Source organism: Euprymna scolopes, chromosome 37 (assembly GCF_053919585.1).
Source record: "Euprymna scolopes isolate OS-2025 chromosome 37, ASM5391958v1, whole genome shotgun sequence".
NCBI lineage: Eukaryota > Metazoa > Mollusca > Cephalopoda > Sepiida > Sepiolidae > Euprymna > Euprymna scolopes.
In genome coordinates this window covers 13313704-13334408 of record NC_136518.1, presented here as the reverse complement: position 1 = coordinate 13334408, position 20705 = coordinate 13313704, and the positions used below count along the sequence as shown (strand labels likewise).

General features: G+C 36.6%; 1 protein-coding gene across 1 annotated transcript in view; it reads left to right on the top strand.

Moving 5' to 3' along the window:
• The window catches only part of LOC145261093 (laminin subunit alpha-like), a 192906-nt gene that overhangs the window by 11418 nt on the left and 160783 nt on the right, over positions 1 to 20705 (top strand). Inside the window, exon 2 of the mRNA XM_080119281.1 lies at positions 19190 to 19426. Within this exon, the coding sequence (XP_079975407.1) occupies positions 19190 to 19426 (237 nt within the window). The remainder of the gene's footprint in view (positions 1 to 19189; positions 19427 to 20705) is intronic.

Here is a 20705-nt window from a genome sequence, read left to right as displayed (position 1 = left end):
CAGCAACGGAAAACTCTTATGTGATTAGATAAGACGTTGCAGTGTAATCTGGGGACCACATGCATACAAACACGCATTTAGATACATAGATATGTATGCGCACATATATATGCACATATGTACATATGCGCACATATATATATGTACATATGCGCACATATATATATGTACATATGCGCACATATATATATGTACATATGCGCACATATATAGGCGCATATGTACATATGCGCACATATATAGGCGCATATGTACATATGCGCACATATATAGGCGCATATGTACATATGCGCACATATATAGGCGCATATGTACATATGCGCACATATATAGGCGCATATGTACATATGCGCACATATATAGGCGCATATGTACATATGCGCACATATATAGGCGCATATGTACATATGCGCACATATATAGGCGCATATGTACATATGCGCACATATATAGGCGCATATGTACATATGCGCACATATATAGGCGCATATGTACATATGCGCACATATATAGGCGCATATGTACATATGCGCACATATATAGGCGCATATGTACATATGCGCACATATATAGGCGCATATGTACATATGCGCACATATATAGGCGCATAGGCACCTTCAGTCTTTGGCAAACTATGGATACTCATCATAGGGGTAACCGCGTGAAATTCTTATTACAGGAGGTGCTCTTTAGGGCTAATAAAAACACTCCATTTTTGGGACTATTTTACTATATTTGTCCAAAATGTTCTGTGTGTTAAGTTTTGTATGGTGCTGAACTCAAATTTATATATGTTAAGGTCTTGGACTTTGGGTGCTCAATTGGGGAAGGGGCAATGATGGACTTAGTCATTTTTTTTTTTTTTTTGCATGGTGCAGAACCCAAATTTACATGTTGCAGCCTAAAACTGCACTGTTTATTTTTACCAGGATTTGACGTCCTCCGGGGACTTTTTGGGTTAAATAGGGGTGGGGAGGCAATGCTGAACTTAGTCTTTTTTTGTCTCGTTCACCATGCAGGCTTCACTTGTTCTCCTTACATCAAGTGACTTCATGTCTTGTTTGGAGTTTTTTCCATAAAAAATAAAGATTGGAATAAATTCCCAAAACCCAAATGCATTTTATGCAGGTATTGTTCGTAATGAGATTTGCTCATAAAGATTTACATTCATAAACTGACGTACAAGTGCATTTTGTTTTTTGTTTTCGAGCCATTAAGATTTTTTTTCTCAAGAGTGATTGACATCACGATCTGTGAAGTTGAGAAAACCATTAAGTCCTTCATCACTTATGACTTGTCATTATGTTATGTACTTTAAGGGTTGCTTTAATTGGTCTTTTCTGCACCGGTCAAGGACCTCGTTATTGGTCACTCTTCTAAAGTCGACAATTAGCTTTAACGATTTTACTTGTCTGAGTTAAATTGATGCTGAATCATCATTTGAAATGGTTTTTTTCTCATTTGGAGGCGTTTTCCTTTACTTAAATATTCTTTTGCACCCAATGCCAGTGAAAAAATGAAATAGTAGGGTAGACAGGACTCTAGTCTTGGTAGGGGCAACTAATTTATAAGCAGAAAGTTATATATTTATATAAATGGTTCCTAGCATTAAATAACTCAAGGTTTTAATTAAACAAAAAAAAAACTTTCTATATTATATAACAAAAACCAGTTTTTGTCTCGTCAAAAACTGGCAAAATTTATAGTCCATTGATTTCTGCATTCCACCAAATTGATGGTTGAATATGGTTCAATTTGTGCTTAATTTTTTTGCATTAAATACTAATCGCTATTAATCAATTGTGCATTGAACAAATATCGTAAAATTTAGTTCACTAGATATTTTTACTTTGACTGCAACTCCATATTCACCATTAAATTGACAACTTTTAAAGGTTTTCGGGTATGCTGAAAACGAATCACATCAAAATTTGATACAGATAAGTAGCTTTCTGGATATTAAGACCTTTATTATCCAATGAAATTTGTTTTCACTGGCGGCCATATATTTTCAAAATTGAGCTATTAATGCGCATGCGTGTTACAAAACATCCTCCTTTCCATGTCAAGAATGGCGACGGCTTCTGGAATTCATTAATACATCAGAAAGGTCTTAATATCAAGAAAAATACTTGTCTGCCCCAGATTTGAATGCGATATTCGTTTTCAGAAAAAAACCTTTAAAATTTAAAGGTAAGAGTTGCAATTAAAGTAAAAATTTATCTGTTGCATTGTTGAATATGGTTTAAGTTATGCTTATTTTTGCATTAAATACTAATCTCTAACTGTGCATAGAACATTTACTTTGCTACACTTTATAAGTTCCATACATTTTTACCAGATCAGTCAATAGTTTCTGAGAAAGTGGAATAGACAAAAAAAATATAGAAACTTGTGTGCAAGTTCAATGTAAACAAGTTCTGGAGTTGAGCCGTCCTTTTAAATAATTCTTACCCAATTTCCACGATTGCCAATCATCACTTTTACTTGATGCTCAGTAATCTTTATCCTCGAGGTCTTTGAGCCTTGATAAGCGGTTTCTCTGTAGGAGAAAGTGAAAATACACAATTGCTTTTGAATTCGACCATTGGTAACTCGAGTCGGTCAGTACGCACACATAGATCCACATGTGCACATGTGCTCAGATACATACATTCACGCATACACACATCTACTCAAGCACTTGCATGCGTCCGCATAGATCCACACACTCAGATACATATGTACACACACTTGCACATATCTAAAGAGGGTTGTCGTCCAACTCTTCATAAATGACTAATCCTAATTACAAATTCCTGTCGTCGTAATTCTTTAAATATTGTCCCACATTTTGCATATATGCTGCCGGCCGTGCAAAATGTCACCCAACTTTTGTTCATCGTATCAACAGCACAAAATGTCAGGCATGACAAATTAGTTCCGTTCTTGATACAAGAGACATTTTAAATTAATATTTCAATTCATGATGGCATTTTTTTCATAGAAAAAGTATGTTTCTAGTTCAGTCTTAGCGTAGCTTTTTCGTTTCACTGCACATCAAGCTTCCCCTTTGATGTGAAATCAAATTTTTCTGGTTAAAGTTTGCATGCCTAGTTCTTTCTCTTGTATGTGTATAGTGTTTACAGAAAGTTTTAGATTTGGCTAAAAAACTTGATATGGATATCTAAAACTGTCCCTAATTATCGGGTTTGAAATCGACGGTACCAATGACTTATCTCCTAAAACTTTCTGTAAACAATATAAATACGCTCTTATTTTTGGATTTTGCTTTTAATTGAGCACTCTGCTGGATTTCCCCCCTCAGAACAAACTAATATATATATATATATATATATATATATGCACACGCACACAATCAGATCATTCTGGGTGGATGTTACGGCATTTAAAAACGTTTAATTTCAACGATATTTCTTGTAAACGTTGGTCGTGAGGTTTGTCCCTTGCTGATGGAGTCAGATGGCTTTGTGGCCGGGTTCGAATCTCCCGACTGGCAGTAATCGTGTCATCCTGCACTGATGATTCCTGATGAAACACTAGTGTCTGTAGGTATTAAAGAAAAAAAGTAACCTCAAACAAGATAAATTCCCATTGAGGACGCAAGGAGTGGCTGTGATTAGGAGCCAAATTTATAGGGCATCGTAAGTGGCTGGTTGTACAGCAAGATATTAGTTCACATTACATTTAAATTTCTACATGCTAGTACAGCTGAAAAAAATGGAGAAATCCCAAAAGCGGTTTGAGGAAAGCAGACATCAGTTTTCCAGCACCTAGAGATCGCAATGGTTAAAGCGGTAAGAATTTGCTAAATAGGTTTGTCGGGGGGGGGTGTACAAATGAGGTGCCTACAAGTTTCCAGACTTTTGTATAAGCACTTTTGATACTACACGAAATTCTACTTCCCTTCAAAGTAATCTCCTCCGGCTGCAATGCACTTGTACCGTTCCGTTAACTTCTGGAAGTCTTGAGTGTTAATGACCATCACAGGAAGCAAAATCTGGGAAGGTGAGGAACTGTCTTGATGCCCATCTTGATCATCGTCTGTGACAAGGATGGAGTTGTCCTGGTGAAAATGCCACTGATCTGATATGAAGAGTGCTGGCCTCTTCTGACGGAATCTTCCTGAACTCCCTTAAAGCCTTAACATAGTACTTGTTGACTCTGTTCAGTGATCATCCAGTTTATGTAAATCATGCACATGCTGTCAAAAAAAAAATCAGATTTCTGGGTGGATTTGTTGTCTAGCATTCTTGGGTCTGGGAGAGCCATCATGTTTCCATTGGGAACCATGTCTCTGGGTCATAGTAGATTCAACTTTCATCACGGGTTAGAGAATAAAGAACTGCAGGATTTGAATTGATCAACTCCACTATCTCCCTGCTGTCATGACACGTCTTTCAGGTCTTTTCTGAGCAACCTTGGGACAAACTTTTGCAAATCTTCAGCATCTTCAGTTCCTCATGAATAATTGTGTACACTTCTCACATTGGCATCAAACTCATCGTTTCCAAAGACATGACGGTCCTTATCCATGAAATTATTTATTTGGCTAATCAACTCTAATGTTTTGGCTTTATTGCTCCTCCAGTGTCTCTCTGACTCTTTGCCTTCCTTGAATCTCTTATGCCACTCAAAATCTGATGCTTGATTCATGCAAGATGGTCCAAAAGCAGTTTCAAGCATTCCACACGTTTCTGTGGCATTTTTTCCAAGTTTAAAACAGAATTTTATTGCATATCCTTCAGTGTCCTTATCCAGATTGCATTTTTGAAATTCACCAGCTGTGACAATCAAGCTTTAGTAGGGTGTATTCCAATTCCTGCTGTAGCTGTTCATTTGAACCTGAAATCATAAAAATTTGTCAGTCATCTCATAGTATGTCTAGCAATAACATACTGAATTTTCAATAATCTACAATTTTAAATGCCTGTACAAACGTCTGGAAACTTATTGAAAGCGCCTCGTAAGTTTGTCAGTGCACAGAAGTTCCATTGTCCAATAACAATGCTCGACAGTGGAGTTTCTTGGGTTAGTCTATTTTTAACCCTGTTAAAGCTGGAGAAATTTATAGTGCACTAGTCCAAACGTAGCAAGAATATTCATTAACGAATGTTTTTAAAGAGATACTTACCTGCTCGTTATCCATTTGCTAATTGAAATATAAAAAAACTGGAGCATGCATGGTTTCCCATGAGTGAACGAGGCATAAAGATGACTAAGTTCGGCATTTTACCCCCAAAGTCCCCCCAGGGGACATCAAATCCTGGTGAAAATGAAATGTGCAGTTTTAGGCCTTAGCATATATAAATCGAGTTCTGTGCCATGCAAAACTGTTAAACACACAGAAAATTTTGGAAAAATATGGTGAAATGGTACCAAAAATTATCTTTTATTAGCCCTAAAAGAGCTCCTGGGTTTTCCCAGAAAATCCGTTCTATTATTTCTCTACTCATGTTTAATATTTGTTCAAAATTTCAAGGCATAGTTGGGAAAAATGCAGACAGACGAACGGACAAGGGTGAATTAACAGGTCCACCCTCCTTTTGTCAGGATCAAAAATTGAAAGTTTACATTTCATAAATTTTTTTTTTTTTTTTTTTTTTATCAAATCATTGAATTACTAATTTGCACAAAGCTATTCTGTATGACTAACCTTTTTAACCAGTTACAGACTGGCAAAGGTTATTGACTTGGAATGAATGCTTTATGCCAAATTGATGGTTGAATATGGCTAAATTTGTACTAATTTTTGTACAGGATGGTACGATAAGTGTTGCCTTGAAGAAAACATTACAGCTTTATTTTTATACTTTTATTGAAAAAAAAATCAAGTCAGATAACTTATGTAGTACGGCAAACATCTATTCAATGTGGATGCCTTCAGCCTCAAAACTGGTCCGGAACTGGAAGCGTGCGTTTTTCTGCAAGCACTGGTGTGAATTCTGAATACTCAGATGACAGCGATCAGGCTGGCTTTGGTGTTGTGGGAGGCCGTATTGATTTCTATGTATAACCAAACAAAGTAGTCCAGCGGGTTCAGGTTGGGAGGAGGGGCCGTGAAAGAAGGGTAGAAAGTTGTAGCACTCCTGAAGCTAAGCCGACGGTCCCTATTGGACTTGTGGGATGGCGCTGAGTTCTGTTGCCATACCCAGGGTCTGCCCGTGGCCACCTGATTGCACTAAGGGATCACCACACTCTTCAGCACATCCATGTACACTTTGGTGTTGAATTTCAAGCTGACTTCAAGGATGTATAGTGGTTGATGTGGCCTTCACTTGAAACCACACCAAAGACCATAACTGTAGCCAGAAACTGTTTTTATCACCCTTAGCACGTCTGTTATTAATGGCAATCCATTGATGTATTTTGAGGGTGCTAGAAATGGTCCTGTTTTAACTTGGATAGAGCATGAGTTGTACAGCGGCACATCTCCGATCTTGCTTGTTGAACACTGTCACTTTCAGACATAAAAGGATTTGGATCTGTACACAACTGGCCAACTAGTAAGCAGTCTGCAACAAAGAAAACCGGTTTTCAAACAAATGAATCGTGTCTTTTTTTTTTTTTTTTTTTTTTTTTTTTTTTTTTATGGTGACAATTTTATCGTTCCGTTTTAAATACTAATCTGTATGCATCCGTGACTTTGTCCACAATACATTGTAGTCTACATTGCACTCTAGAGAACCTACTGTTATAAAATTGTTTTATATATAACACACACGCACCCGGGTTGTGGCGTCGGAAGAATTGATTCTGGTAGTTGCTGCCTTTGTGACACTAACAATTAAAGGTTTAGAAGTTGGGTTAGGCTTTGAAGGGTGACACTCTCTCAAGTATCACTTAAAGGGGAAGTGTTTGGCCCTCGACTTTCTGTGCTTTGGTATTGGATCCATCTGATAAAATCGTTAAAAATGTAACAATTCAACTTTACTCTTGAAACCATTTTTATTTTTCTTGAGGGGGGGAGGACATGCAAAATGAATAAAATTTTGAGAGTGGAAGTCTGATTTTTGGTTTCATGCACCCAGTACATATTACAATATACGGCATAATCACATTAATACACCGGTTCTCAGATCACCAAAGTTAAGCAACGTTGAGCCTAGTCAGTTCCAAAGGGTTACCAATTGGGAATAACAGGTACCGTACGTAGGAGGATGTCGACATTTCCCTGCAAGAGTTGCAAAAACCTTACGTCATGTCCCCTAACAGGAATATACATGCGACTGAGGACCGCTTGTTAATTTAATACTCCCATGAAACTCTTTTTGAGGAAGCTAGTTAAACCTGCATAGTTATTGCCATTTTCATTTTTTCCATACATATTAGGGATCCTATCTTGATAGTGATTGAAGTCAGCTAGAGCGAACTTTCACAAGGGTCATAGTGCATAATCTACCAGACCCCAGTTGAATGACATTTGAGGTATAAGGCAACAGAAACAAAATGGTCGAATGACTAATGATGTAGCATTTTTGAGCTGAGAGAATCAAAGGTTTTCGAATCTCTCAAAGTTTTACGAATGAGATGCTGCCAATGTAGAAATAATCTGGAAGTCTGTCTGCATCACTCTTTTGAGTAAGTTAGAAATTTAAGTTTAGAAATAATTAGCTAAGAATATTGGTTTCCCTTTTGATTCCATTCCCCCCAATAAAACCTTGAAAAGTCTCGGAAACGTTTCCCTGTCTCTCCTGCATGACTAGTTTTTTTTTTTTTTTTTTTTTTTTTTTTTTTTCCACAATGTTTCGGTTGATGTAACCGCCAACATTCGTAAGGTGTATCTTGTCAAACTTGGGAATTTGGACGGAATTTCGAATGGAACAGTTTATTTACTTCATGGGGCTAGCATGCTCTTGTTTTGTCGGCCATGACTGGATAGAGGTGCTGTGGCACAGTCGGGTTAGAATACTTGGCAAAATCAATTGCAAAAATGACCTTCTCTTGAATCCTCGATGTGGGCAACTGAAAAATACAACTGCGAATATCCAGTCAAAACAACAGAACAAGAACATGCTACCCCCCCCCTTAAAGAGTTCTGTTTGAAATTCCGTCCAACTTCCCAAGTTTGACAAACTTTCTAGAGTTCGACAAGATATGCCTGAAGGTCAGAGGTTATATCGACTGAAATGTGAAAATCTCACTGGAGATGAGAACAGTAGTCTAAAATATGAGTAACCAATCCTTATCTAAAAAAAATTAAGGAACTTAGTTTTATTTCGTATATTGTTAAACAGACATGACTCTCTCTGCTGAATATGGTAAGTTTGGCAAAATGAGTTAAAAATAAAATATACAAAATATTTTTAGAAACTCGCTCGATGTTACTGTGACATAGGCTGACATATTCGGTGGATTTTTAACAGTAGAGTCGGGCGCCATCTTAAATTTTCCAATACATCGTTAAACACTCATTCAAGCTGAATGAACGTTTACATTAAATAAAAGCACTAAAACATTATCCAGTTAGGTAGAAAAGTAACTTGCCTTTTTTTGATAACATTTTTTTGACAACTTTTTCGAAACCCAAAATATCTGGTATTGTCATATGCAAACAAACTATAACTTTATTTTTAGCTCCTTACATTAAGGGGGCTTCATGCCTTGTCTGGAACAATTTTCATACCCCCATCTCCTGGAAATCAATCGAGCAGGTCTATCTGTAAATCAGTGGGAGAGAAAGGTGGTTGGATAGTAATGTGTGTGAATCTGTTAAAGTTAGGGTATCCTACTTTTTTTTTTTTTTTTTTTTTTTTTTTTTTTTTTTTTTCTTTGACTTGCTGTGTTGACTCATCGAAAGTAGCACTGCCCTAAAATTTTTTACCTAAGTCAAATTGATTGACTTGCAACTATTTCATTCCTACGATTGGGATTGGGTTCCTCCCCTGACAGACTTGACTAGAAGTCAGGGCTTTGGTATATATATTTTTTAAGGCTTTCTATCTCTGCCCATCATCCTGACTTAGAAACCTGGGTGTGTTCAACCAGTGCTAAAGTTAGTGAGGGTTGGGGTCAAAGAATTAATGTTTTACTGGGATGGGAGAGCAGATGTTTTAAGTTTTTTTTTCCTCTTCCTGGGTTTAGGTTCTTGGTCTCCATTTCTGAGTAGTCGATGATGGAGGGGGGCGTTATGGTTGGGGTTGTCTGTGATGGAAGGGTGAAAAGGCAAAAGATGAAGAGTTGCCTCTGCTTCCCATAATACCCCTCCCCCCACACACTGCCCTGTTCTTGTAGACTTTTGGTTGTGAAGCAAATAGGTCAGCTTGAAATCTGATACTAGAATGGCAAAGAAGAAATTAAGTTTCTTACCATCTGCCAGATTTTCTTTGCTTAAGAATTGTTTTATTTGTGGATTAATCTTTTTTGCAAACTTTTGCTAAGAAAATCCCTCCAGATTTATTAATGAAAATCAGGTTTTTTAATTAATCTTAAAAGAATCTGGTTTTCCAACCTTCCTGAATACTAACCAACTCTTTCTCCTGTGTGTGTCTGTGTCCCCCCCCCAAAAAAAAACCCTGGACTTGTAGGGGAAACTAAAACTTATGGTTTTAAATAAGAACAAGGGAGACTTGACTCCAAATATTTCTAAATGTTATCTCCCCTCTTTTGGAAATGGTACGATTATGAATATCTCCAGTATCAAATAATCCTTATACACTGAAATTTACTTTATGTATGAAAACCAAAGAGGGGGAGATATAACATGAAAAATATTTGGAATCAAGTCTCCTCTTGCTGTTATTTCAGATCATTTGAAACCATAGCGAGTTTTAGTCTCTTCTCCGTCAAGGCCAGATATGTTGGAATATTAGATGGTTTTTCCTATGCAAAACCAGGAAAACAAAATTTTACTTGAAATATTGGTAAAAGTGCAGTATCTTTCCAACCACAAATCCTTCAAAATTACCACGATTAAAGGTTTTTGAGGGTGCTGAAAACGAAAATAAGTTAAAATCTCAGAAACTAGTTTCCAAGATATGGAGAAATTCATTTTAGAAAATGGGAGATAACTTTTCTATATTTAATGTAAAATAAACGCCCACTTTATAGCCACCTTTCATTTTGGAAGGAGGGTTTTTGTTCTCTTTTTGTTAGGGGTGGTATTTATTGAGTAATTGTAACCTCGTAGACAACACAACCTACCTTTTTTTTTTTTTTCTACAAGTTCTTGAATGTGCTGAAAATGACTCGCATTTAAATTTTCTGCAAATATTTTTCTGGGTATTGAGCAATGTAATTCTAAGTGGTGACCAATGTATGTGTAAGTGCATGCATATTTTTGCTTAATACCCGGAAAAATACTTATTTGTGGAAAATTTAAACGAGATATTCGTTTTCAGCATACCTGAAAACCTATGGAAAACTTGTGTTGGTCTACCAGGCCAACCAAACATCACCTCCTAATCTTCCCCAAAGGTGGCCACAAAATAGGTGCTCATTGTACGTTAAGTTAATATAGGAAAGTGATCACCCACTTTTTCAAACAATGTGCGAGCTTAAGGGCAAATGTCATAGTCCACTACAGTTCAGAGCATTAGATTTCCAATGAGCCTTGAATTTAAATTCTGGTCAATAGTCACGGAGATTTTGAACTTATAAAATTGCCAAAAAGGCGCGCACGCACACGCACGCGCGGTTCTATAGGACGAAACTACATGAAAATTTGTAGGCTTTTTGATGATTATACTATTGAACCTATTTTCAAACCACTAAACATGCCCAAATTTGCCTACATTTGTAGTGTCATGGCAAGCCAACTTTAGTTTTGCTGCTTTCAGATGAATTTTGCTTTCTTTGGGTTTTTTGCTTGGTTGTCTCTGTGGTGGCCTTGCCAGGCCACTAACATAGTGGCGTTCATGTCTGTACAACTCTCCTACAGCCCACACCACTGGACTGATCCTGACCGAACTTGGCATGATGGCTCCCCACCTAGAAATGGTGCACACCATTTTTCAAGGTCACGGGAAAAGGTTAAGATCATATTTGGTGCGGCTCTTCATGAACTCCCCCATCTAGGGATACTGCAAACAATGTTGGGGTTCGCCACCGTCGATGGTGTAGGCCATTTTTTTATAAATTTGAATCCGATCATTCTCTCCCATCCCTATTCCTTCAACCAATCTTCATGGTTCATAGTTTGTCGCTTCAGAAATTCAAAAATTTTAAACACCTTAAGCAATAGTTTCTTATAACATCCACTTACTGCAAGGGTGCCTGCAAAGCAGATACTCAAGCGTACAGCAAAACTCCACACGAGGCACGGGTATCTTTGCTAGTGGTGTCTCATCTACCAACATTTAATCATACCTGACATTTCCAAAAAACTTTCAAAAATAAATTAAAACAAAAACTGCCATCCTAGTTTTAATTTTCTTACCTCATCCCATGCCTAACATTGGCTTATGCAAGTTGAAAGCATTTGAAAACAAAATATTTCTAATCTAGCACATTAGATTGTTGTCCCACCAGCTTAAAACTGGATCAGAAACGAAACGAGCAGGAACTTTCACATCTGTTTAAGGAAAAATGCTACCCAAATATTTTTTATTGAGGTGTCGAACTTAAATTAATACCTATTTCCTTTTAGTTGCATATTTGGCAACTTTGTTATTTTGATTTCAGCTTAGTTTGACAATTTTTCATAGACTACACTGGAGTGGCGTATGCAAATCTGATCAATTTACTAATATTTGAATTAATTTTTAAATGGATCTGAACTGGCAACTGTGTTCGTGTGATTTAATTCCATTAGATCATTAGTCGCATGCCTACAGATAAACCAGATACAATAGACCACATGGAAGACATTTTAAGCGTTGTTGCTGAAATACAGCCTAATTTAATAAGTTGAAAATGGGACCTCTAGATTATACCAGATGCATGCGAGCTGCAGTGTAGTATGCCCAAAATTTTATTTAAATTATAAATGCCAAACATTAGTCTTTGCAATAAACCACGCTCTATTTTTTTTTTTTTTTTTTTTTTTTTTTTTATAATAAAACAAATTGATTCATTTTAAAATTCACCGACTCTTAAAAAAAAAAAAACACCCTACACGATAGAATAACCGTCTTTATCATTGTATAATGTAGTAGCGTTGCTAATATCAACCGTGAACAGTTATGGATGCCAGACTTTTTTTCTTTAATTCTCGAGACTTATTTTGTTAGTGATATGCGAATAGAAAGGGCGTTTCTTTGAAATGAGTAAATCTGTGGGTTGAGAAAAAACTGTATAGAGTTCTCTGGTTTATACATGAAAGACAAAACCGACGACTAGTAAGGGTGCGATATCTTCATGTGAAAAACGAATTTTGAATAAACGTCTTGACGAAACTCTTGCATTTCTTTAATCTTCTAAAACCATCCTTTATATAAATACTAGCGGGGGGTACCCGGCGATGCCCGGGTGTCTTGAGGTAAATCAAAACTCGGGGGGGGGGGGTTAAATAATAAAAAAAGTTTTGGTAGGTGAGTGTATGAGGATCGAACTCATACCCTTGAGTTGGAAATTAATGTGTGAAAAAAAAAAACGTGCTACGTTAACCATTGAGCCACGGCGACATAGTGTTAAGCAGGTTTAAAAAACAGGCATGCGCAATTAAAGTTAACTCTGCTGCTTCCATTTGACCTAATTAAGGTCAAATAGAAGTCAAGCAGCGTTTGGATTTGTTTACCCAAATTTGACTGTTTCTTCCAACAGATGTTGGGGAGGGGAAAGCAGCTCCCAATTGTCCAGATTGAATAGCAACTGTCTGATATACAAGATTGATCAAAGCTGATTGCTTCTGGACGTTTTTCCTGGCGCAATGCTGAGAAGACATCGTTTGAGTTTAGTTTCACTTATTTATACTAAAAAGCCCAATCAACACGCAAGAAGCCAAAATAGCAATAATTTTGTAAAAGTCGACGTAAATAAATCTAGATGCGACGCGCTTTCCCAAATCGTACATATTATTATTTAGGACCTATATATATATATATATATATATATATACAGTTGTAAGCGATCGTAACTACCTCGGAACCGTGTGCGAGAAAAGCCTTTTGAAGACATACACAAAATGGTCATACACATTTTGCCTTATATATATGACTAGCAGACCTGACCTGATGTTACCCAGGATGTCAAATAATCGTCCTCCCAGGAATTACCTCCCTTTTAAGGAAGTAGGGCTCCTATTACATCCTTTTTGGGAGGTAGGAGTAATATTTGTCCTATTGTGATATTCTCCACCTACAGTATTATATATTTGTTCAAAAATCTTTCCAGCCTAGAAAAAATGTGACTGGGCAGAGTTTTTTTTGTTTTTTTCCATATTTTCACATCGGGCAGAAATTTCAGTTAAAAACAAATTCTAAATGTTTTCGAACTCTGAAGCCTGCACAAAATTTGATAAAGGACCTATTTAATTCCTGCGGGGGAAGGGGGTAGCATGCTCTCGTCCCTGTCTGCCATGACTGGGTAAGAGTTCTAAGTAACAATTATATTTTCAATGTTGCCCATACTGAGGAAGATCTTGGATATGTCAAGACCTCTAGAGGTGAGACCCCATTTAGGGTTTGTGAGGAGATATGGAGTACTCCTTTAGCTACCATTGCTCTCGTGTTCATTTTGTCAGCACATCAAGTGCTACCAGATCAGACCTGTTTGAAGATACTGGCTTCCTGGTCAAAAATGCACCAACATTTTTTTCCTTTCCCTTTGCAAACTCATGTCTGCAGTCAAAAATAATTTGCTTTTTTATGGAACAGCCAAACCATTGATAAATATTTGAAGATATCTATTTAAAAAATATAATTTTAAGCATAATTTTCTTCAAAATTATTGGATTCAACATTAAATAACCAGTTTGTTGTTATGGTGTAAAACAACCAAACCAAGTGCACTAAGGATTGAACCATCGAAAGAGGATCTTACAACTGAGTTTTACAAAGTATTTTATCCACTACGCCATGAACTTGAGATTAAGCGAAAAATATTTGGCTTGAGTTTGTTTTTCTAGAGGGAGCAAGCATGGCTAAATCAACCAATCGTTGGTTGTCCTGTCATCTGAGATTCAACAAAAAGTCGTACCCCCCTCCTGTAGAGGATACACCCCTTCTGTTATATTTTGATAAATTTACAAAACCTGGATTTTTAAAATATTTCCAATTTTGGGTCATTCTACCGAATCTCTTCATTTTAAGGTTCGTGATATTTTTCTTGTTGAAACGATAGATTCTTATCAAGTGTCTACTCTGGTTTATATTACCAAATAAAGAAGTCAAATTCCAGGAATTTTTGTTCATCCTTTTCAGTCAAATGATGTCCATGTGTGTGGAGGGAGCTGTATATTAAAGTTTATACTCCCCTCCTCCCATCGACCTCTTTGCCCTTTTATAACTTTGGTAAAGAAATTTATCCTTGGATAATATAGTTTTTCTTCAGGAGCTGTTGGCTGGTCTGTCAATCTTAGTCCACCAAGCTTTAGTTTGAAATAGAATTTCTTCATATAAAAAGGCTTGCCTTTTTCTGTTGTTCCTGGCCTTCGGATTTGGAGTTACTAGGACGTCCCCCAATATGAAAGGGTGAATGCGGTATTATGGTGAAAGAAGATACTAGCTGGGAGAAACTTTTGACTTTGTTTAGTTCTGGAGTGACAAGGATGACCAACGACCCCCAAAATCCCCCATTTTGAGTTGGCCATGTGCCTAAGTTTTTTGTTCATCGTTAATTTTGACTGTATTTTTTAACATGAATAAAAGATTTAATATCTCAAAGTGTAGTATCTGTTCCGGTAGATACTGCAAGCAAAGACCATATGTGGGGGAAACCCCACATATAAGACTTTGGTCAATGTAGGGGCAACCCTTCATACCAATTGTCACTATCCAGCTCCCCTACTCCCCGGGGAGTTGGTCCCCATTTCCCCTTCACTCCTCAAATTAAAAATTGGCCTTGTGCCTAATTTGCTCGGTGGGGGAGCAAATAAATACCTCAAAGTGTAATATCTGGTCTGAAGATGCTGCACTTAAGATAATTTGTCCCAGTCAATGGAGGGGAAACCCTCTATACTGGGACAATTATTTTTGGTAACCAGAGTGCCCCCTTTTTGCCTACTTTTAGGGGAGCTGGTTTTTACCCCACATTAAAAACGGCCTTGTGCCTAATTTGCTTTGGTGGGGAAGCAAATACAAATATATTTTGGTCTTTGCTCAACCTGTTTAGAGATGTATATATTAGTGTTGGGACGATTAATCAAAAAATTTGTGCCTATTTTCCGATGCCCAAAAGTTTAATCTTTTTGATTTTCTTTAAAACAAAATCTACCACTGCTGGTAGTAAAATAATTTTTCAACAGTAGAACCCCGGGTTATGTCATTAGAAATTAGTAATGAATTACAGTACCGTATATAATACACATGTAATCAAATAACATAACACCGTAAGGCGGGCAACATACTGTAACTAGGGGCCGGAAAAACGTATTCCACACCATAACCTGAAAAAAAAACGTATCCTATGGCCACCGTATCCGGGGTTCTACTGTACCAGTAAAACTATAATCCATAGATCTTTCACAAATATTTATGCTTGAGAAAATATCTGCACATTTAACATGTTTTTACGATAATCAGGAATAAATAACTAAACATTTTTTAAAAAATTGGAATTGGAATTTAGAGAATCGGTAATTGTATGTGAATCAGAAAAATATTGGAATCGTTCAGTCACTTGAGATATATTAATATCAACTGCAAAATGCTCCGGTTTTATTAAGACAACAAAACTGAAAAGTGGTCAAAAAACAATACCAAAGGCAAGCTAAGTTACTCTACCTACCTGGATAAGATTTTAGTATTTTAACTTATTTTAAAGCGTTAATTTACTTTGAAACAATGTAGTGTTCAGTCTTAAATTAAAACGAAATGTCTAACATTAGACTGTCAATCTGGGAGTCTCAATAATCGTTCGAAAATTAAGCAAAATAATTTTCCATTTTCACAATCGTGGATATTTAAATGGGTTTCTACCAGTATTTTTAATTTTCAAATTTTGGGCGATTATCGGCACTTAAATGACTAATATCGGCTTTTAAAATTTTTTTTTTTAACTTAAGACTCGACATTTACTTTTTTTCAAGGAAAATAAAGGCTTTAAAGTAACTTGAAATACAAAATTTATCCAGGTAGGTAGAAGAGTAACTCGTTTTGCTTTTTAGTTTGTCTATACTGCAAAATGCTCCAAAACTAAGATTGCAAATGTTTGGTATCCTGTCTGATAGAACATGAACAATGAGTTTGACGTTTCTGAATTTTTGAGATAAGGATTGGTGATTTGTATTTGGATTGATTGGACTACTGTTCTCATTTGGAGATAATGTCCAATAAGCCAACAATGTGGTTGCAATATGTAGATGCCATTCATACTGTAGTCCCAGGAGTAAGATGTTCAAACATTACTAGACCATGTGAACTTGACCCGTTTAACTATACAGCTCACAATGGAAAAGTAACATAACAAATAATAGTTCCTATATGTGCTGATAACTCACACTGGTCAGGGGTTTGTTATTTGTATACAGAAAGCCAACTTTCACTGGACAGTACCTAAACTTCAACTCCCATCTATATATGGTCCTGGATATGACCTTAAACTGTACCGAGTGGTGAGGCCCCAGCTTGTGGGCTTTGGGGAGTGTGGAGCCACTCTTTAATTGCCATTGCTCCCAGGTCCACTCTGACCCAGAGTGGTAGTACCTGTTAGGGTCCCAACTATGGGTTAAATAGAAACCGACTTGAAAACAAATATATTCTATTAAAAATTTTCTTAAATCTTTGGATTCGGCATTAAATAACCTGAAAAGGGTTGATATGCCGTAAAACAACCAACCAACCCATCTATATAATGTAAAGAAAAACACTAGAGAATATCAGCTCCAAGAAATCTGGACCAGACACAAAAGGAGCTCAGAAACTCACCAGTTTGTATATCATATATGAAGGGCTTGTGTGAAAAACTTCAACGAATATGTAATCCATATGATACCAGAACAGCATTCGGAAGTGATTCAACTCTCTGAAAACAGCTTGTCAGAGTAAGGCCTCCTACAGGAAAAAAAAATCCTAAGAATATATGAAATCCCATGTAAATGTGGAAAAACTATACAAAGGTGTAAAGTGTAGTCCGTTAAAAGTACAGTTAGAACATTGAAAAGCTGTAGTACATGGATTGAAAAGTCAGGTATAGCTGACCATATCTAGAAGAAACGTCTACCATTATGAGATGAAGTAAAAATTAGAAAGAACAGTGAAGAGTAAGACTGGAATAACCAATTACTAAGTAGACCTAGTATAGAATTTAATATATTGGAACAATTAACTATAAACACTGTATAATATGCAAGTAATAAGTAATTCTAGATAATTACAACTAGAAATAAAAATAGGTTCCTAAAATTGTCTACAAGGACCCATGTCACAGTGGTTAGAGTACGTGGAAAAATCAATTGTAAAAAGTAACCTTCTCCTGACCGAAGAAAACAATTGTGAGCTACTCTGGACTTCTATCCAGGCTGATGGAACAAGAGCACCCTATCCCTGTGAAGTAAAAGGGTTCCAAATTCTCGAGTCCAAGAGAAACATTCCAGAATTCAACAAGATACACCTTAAGATCAGAGGTTACATTGACAAAAACGTGACAATCACGATGAAAATAGTGGTCACTTGAATCCAAGTACGAAGCGGTTTGTAGGCATTACAATGAAAATTAGTCCGATTTAACTAATCTCCCTTGTTTCTTAATTATTTTCAAGATGGCGATGTAAGATGGTCTCTTAACTAAATCAAATTTTATGATTAAAATGCTTCATCAATTTTTAGTTGCATGCAAGTGACTAAGTCGGTCTGTTCGTAACACTTGTGCTTGGCCTTTTTGGTTAAGATCAAAGGTCTGTTAATAGATGCTGTTCTTGGCTTTTTAAGCTTTTCTTGACCTTTTGGCTAAGATCGAAGTGTAGTATGTTGCATGCTGTAGGAAGAACTAGTAACTTTGATAAAGTGGGGAATCACTTTTCTGTATTAATTTAATGTAAAATGGTCACCTACTTTACAACCAGTGAGTCTCCTTCTCCAAATCCTTCAAGTTGTTTTTGAAGGATTCCAGTTATTTAAGCATTCAAGTCATTGTCATTCAATTCATCCTTAAGTTCATTAGTCATTCTAAGTCATTTACTGAAGTCATTTCAGCCCATTTTTTGGTCATTTTAGTTTATCTTTAAGAATTTCATGTCAATCCTACATTCACGCATTCATTCATTACACGCTAGCACGCGACTAATGGCTATCGGCCTTGTTTTAATATAGAAATTCTGAAAAAAACGGTTTACCTTTTTGCATTTTTCTCTAGTGCTTCATTGCAAATGAAGCTGGTCTTATGAGTTGAGGACATGTGTTGCATGGAGAGAAATGAGAATGATACATTGCATGTGGTAATGTGAATCTTAAAGCCGGGCTTGATTTTGACGAGAAATAAAATCTGCACAGTATAGAAAGATGTGTACAAAGCAGGAGACTGATATGGCCACATTTAAAGATTTCAGAAAACTAGCATTTTATGCTGATACTACCCTCAATTCTGATATGGCTTCTCGCTCATCTTCATCTGATCAGTTGATCCAGATTGTTATGGATTGAGATAAGAAATGGTTTGTTTCAATCCTGTTAAGACTTGATAATTGTCTTTCAATTGTAGGTGTGTCTTTTTTTTTTTTTTTTTTTTTTTTTTTTTTTTTTTTTTTTTTTTTTTTTTTTTTTTTTTTTTTTTTTTAGCTCTGCTCTCTATTAGAAATCTACTCAACATCTTGGTCTTTCTTTCTCATCCAATCTTTCTTGGAGTTCATTTATTAGATCCGTTGCTCTTTCTGCTTCTCATTAAATTGGTACTTTATCCCTCTAAATACTTTCTTGTACTCAAAGCTATTCCCTCCATAGACGTACCATTGGACCATGTATGGAGTACTATTGTCATTTGTGCTGGTGAATCTGTCATATTTGAAGGTTATCGATAAATTGCCAAAACTTCTCTTGCATCTCAGTTGTGATGTTGCTAGTCTCATGAAACTTTTTTTTTTCCAGGATTTGATTATTCTACTGGTCTACATACAAATCAACTCTTCTTCAAAACTTCCATATTTTTGTTTTTTCAGGAATTTCTTGTTGCCTATGTTTTCATCAAGATGGCCAATTCTCCCCGTCCAGGTGTTTGGATTTTGGAAAGGTCCATCGATTTTGGAAAAACCTGGAATCCATGGCAGTACTTTGCCGGAAATCCAACCGAATGTAACCAGATGTTTAATTTAACGGCCAAGGATGTTCCTGATGCAGACGATGAAGCAATCTGTACGACAAAATTTTCTAAAGTTGTTCCGCTGGAAAATGGAGAGGTAACTTTTATAATTAACATTAGTTTCATTCCACCCCCCACCCACCCACCCACCACTGCAAAACTTTCACAACAAATCCTCTAGCTACAACCATTGTCCAATACAAGCGATTGAGGACCCCCATATGAATTTTATATTCCTCATTGACTACCTCCTCCGTAGAAAATCTGTTCAATCCACTTTGAGTGAATTCTGTGCCACTAACATATCGGTCAACAATTTTCCCTGCTCTGTGCCCAAAAGCTAAACAAAAATTCCATGAACAAATTTCCTTTCCTGTTTCTCAGTTGACCGTCATTTTCAAGTCTAATGTAAATCAGTTTTGAATTTTTCTCTTAAATAAGATTTTACCCAATTTTCAGTATTACTAATTATTCAAGTTGTCTTGCTGACCACTTGACAATCATTAACCCTTATGCTTTAATAGCCTACAGGCCTTGATAAGCAGTGAATCCCTTAAAGTGTATTGCAACCTTAGTTTTTTGCTGTGATTGTTTTCTATCTGAAATGTTTTCAGAATTTGATTCATGTATTCCTATTTTATTGGATTAAGTGTACGCCTCCACTATAATCCTATCTGTACAAGAGCAAATTATGAGTACTGTTGCCACATCTTGGTAGGTGCCCCTCTGGCCACCCTTTCTACTCCTTCAAGTATAAAACTGACTCTAATCTAGTGGGTATTTTGCTTTTAACCTTGTAGCCTCCTTCTCACAGAAGGTAGGTTGCTAGTATTCCTTTACTCATTTTCATGGTGGATGCTCGACTGAGCTCTAATCTATGGTGCTTCCTTCTGTAAAACCTTCACGAAAACTCTAGCCACAACCGCTGTCAATAAATTCCTTTTCCTCTTTATATCTAGAACTATGTAAAACTTTTCACAAGCAAAATTTCTTTCTTGGAACTCCGTCAGTGCAATCAAATACTACTGTGCTATTTTTTAAAGTCCACTGTAAACAAATTCATATTGAGCTGTCTTAAATTCGTTCCAATTTCACCCATTGCAAAAAGGCTGAATGCCAAACCAAAGTCTTAATCTACCAGGCCCTCGTTCATACCAGATGCCTTTGTTGGTTCGACCATGCTCTTTGATGACACTTCGGTGACTTCATCTTGATGTCATAGATCCAGTACTACTAACAGGACAGTAAAGCAAGATGCTGAACAGATTCTGTGCCCTAACCTCTACAGGGGTCGGTTGCTGGAACTGCAAATGGCTTGCACTTATAACGGAACCATTCTTCCATCATCGTGCCTGGTCAACCAGTGTTCAAGACAT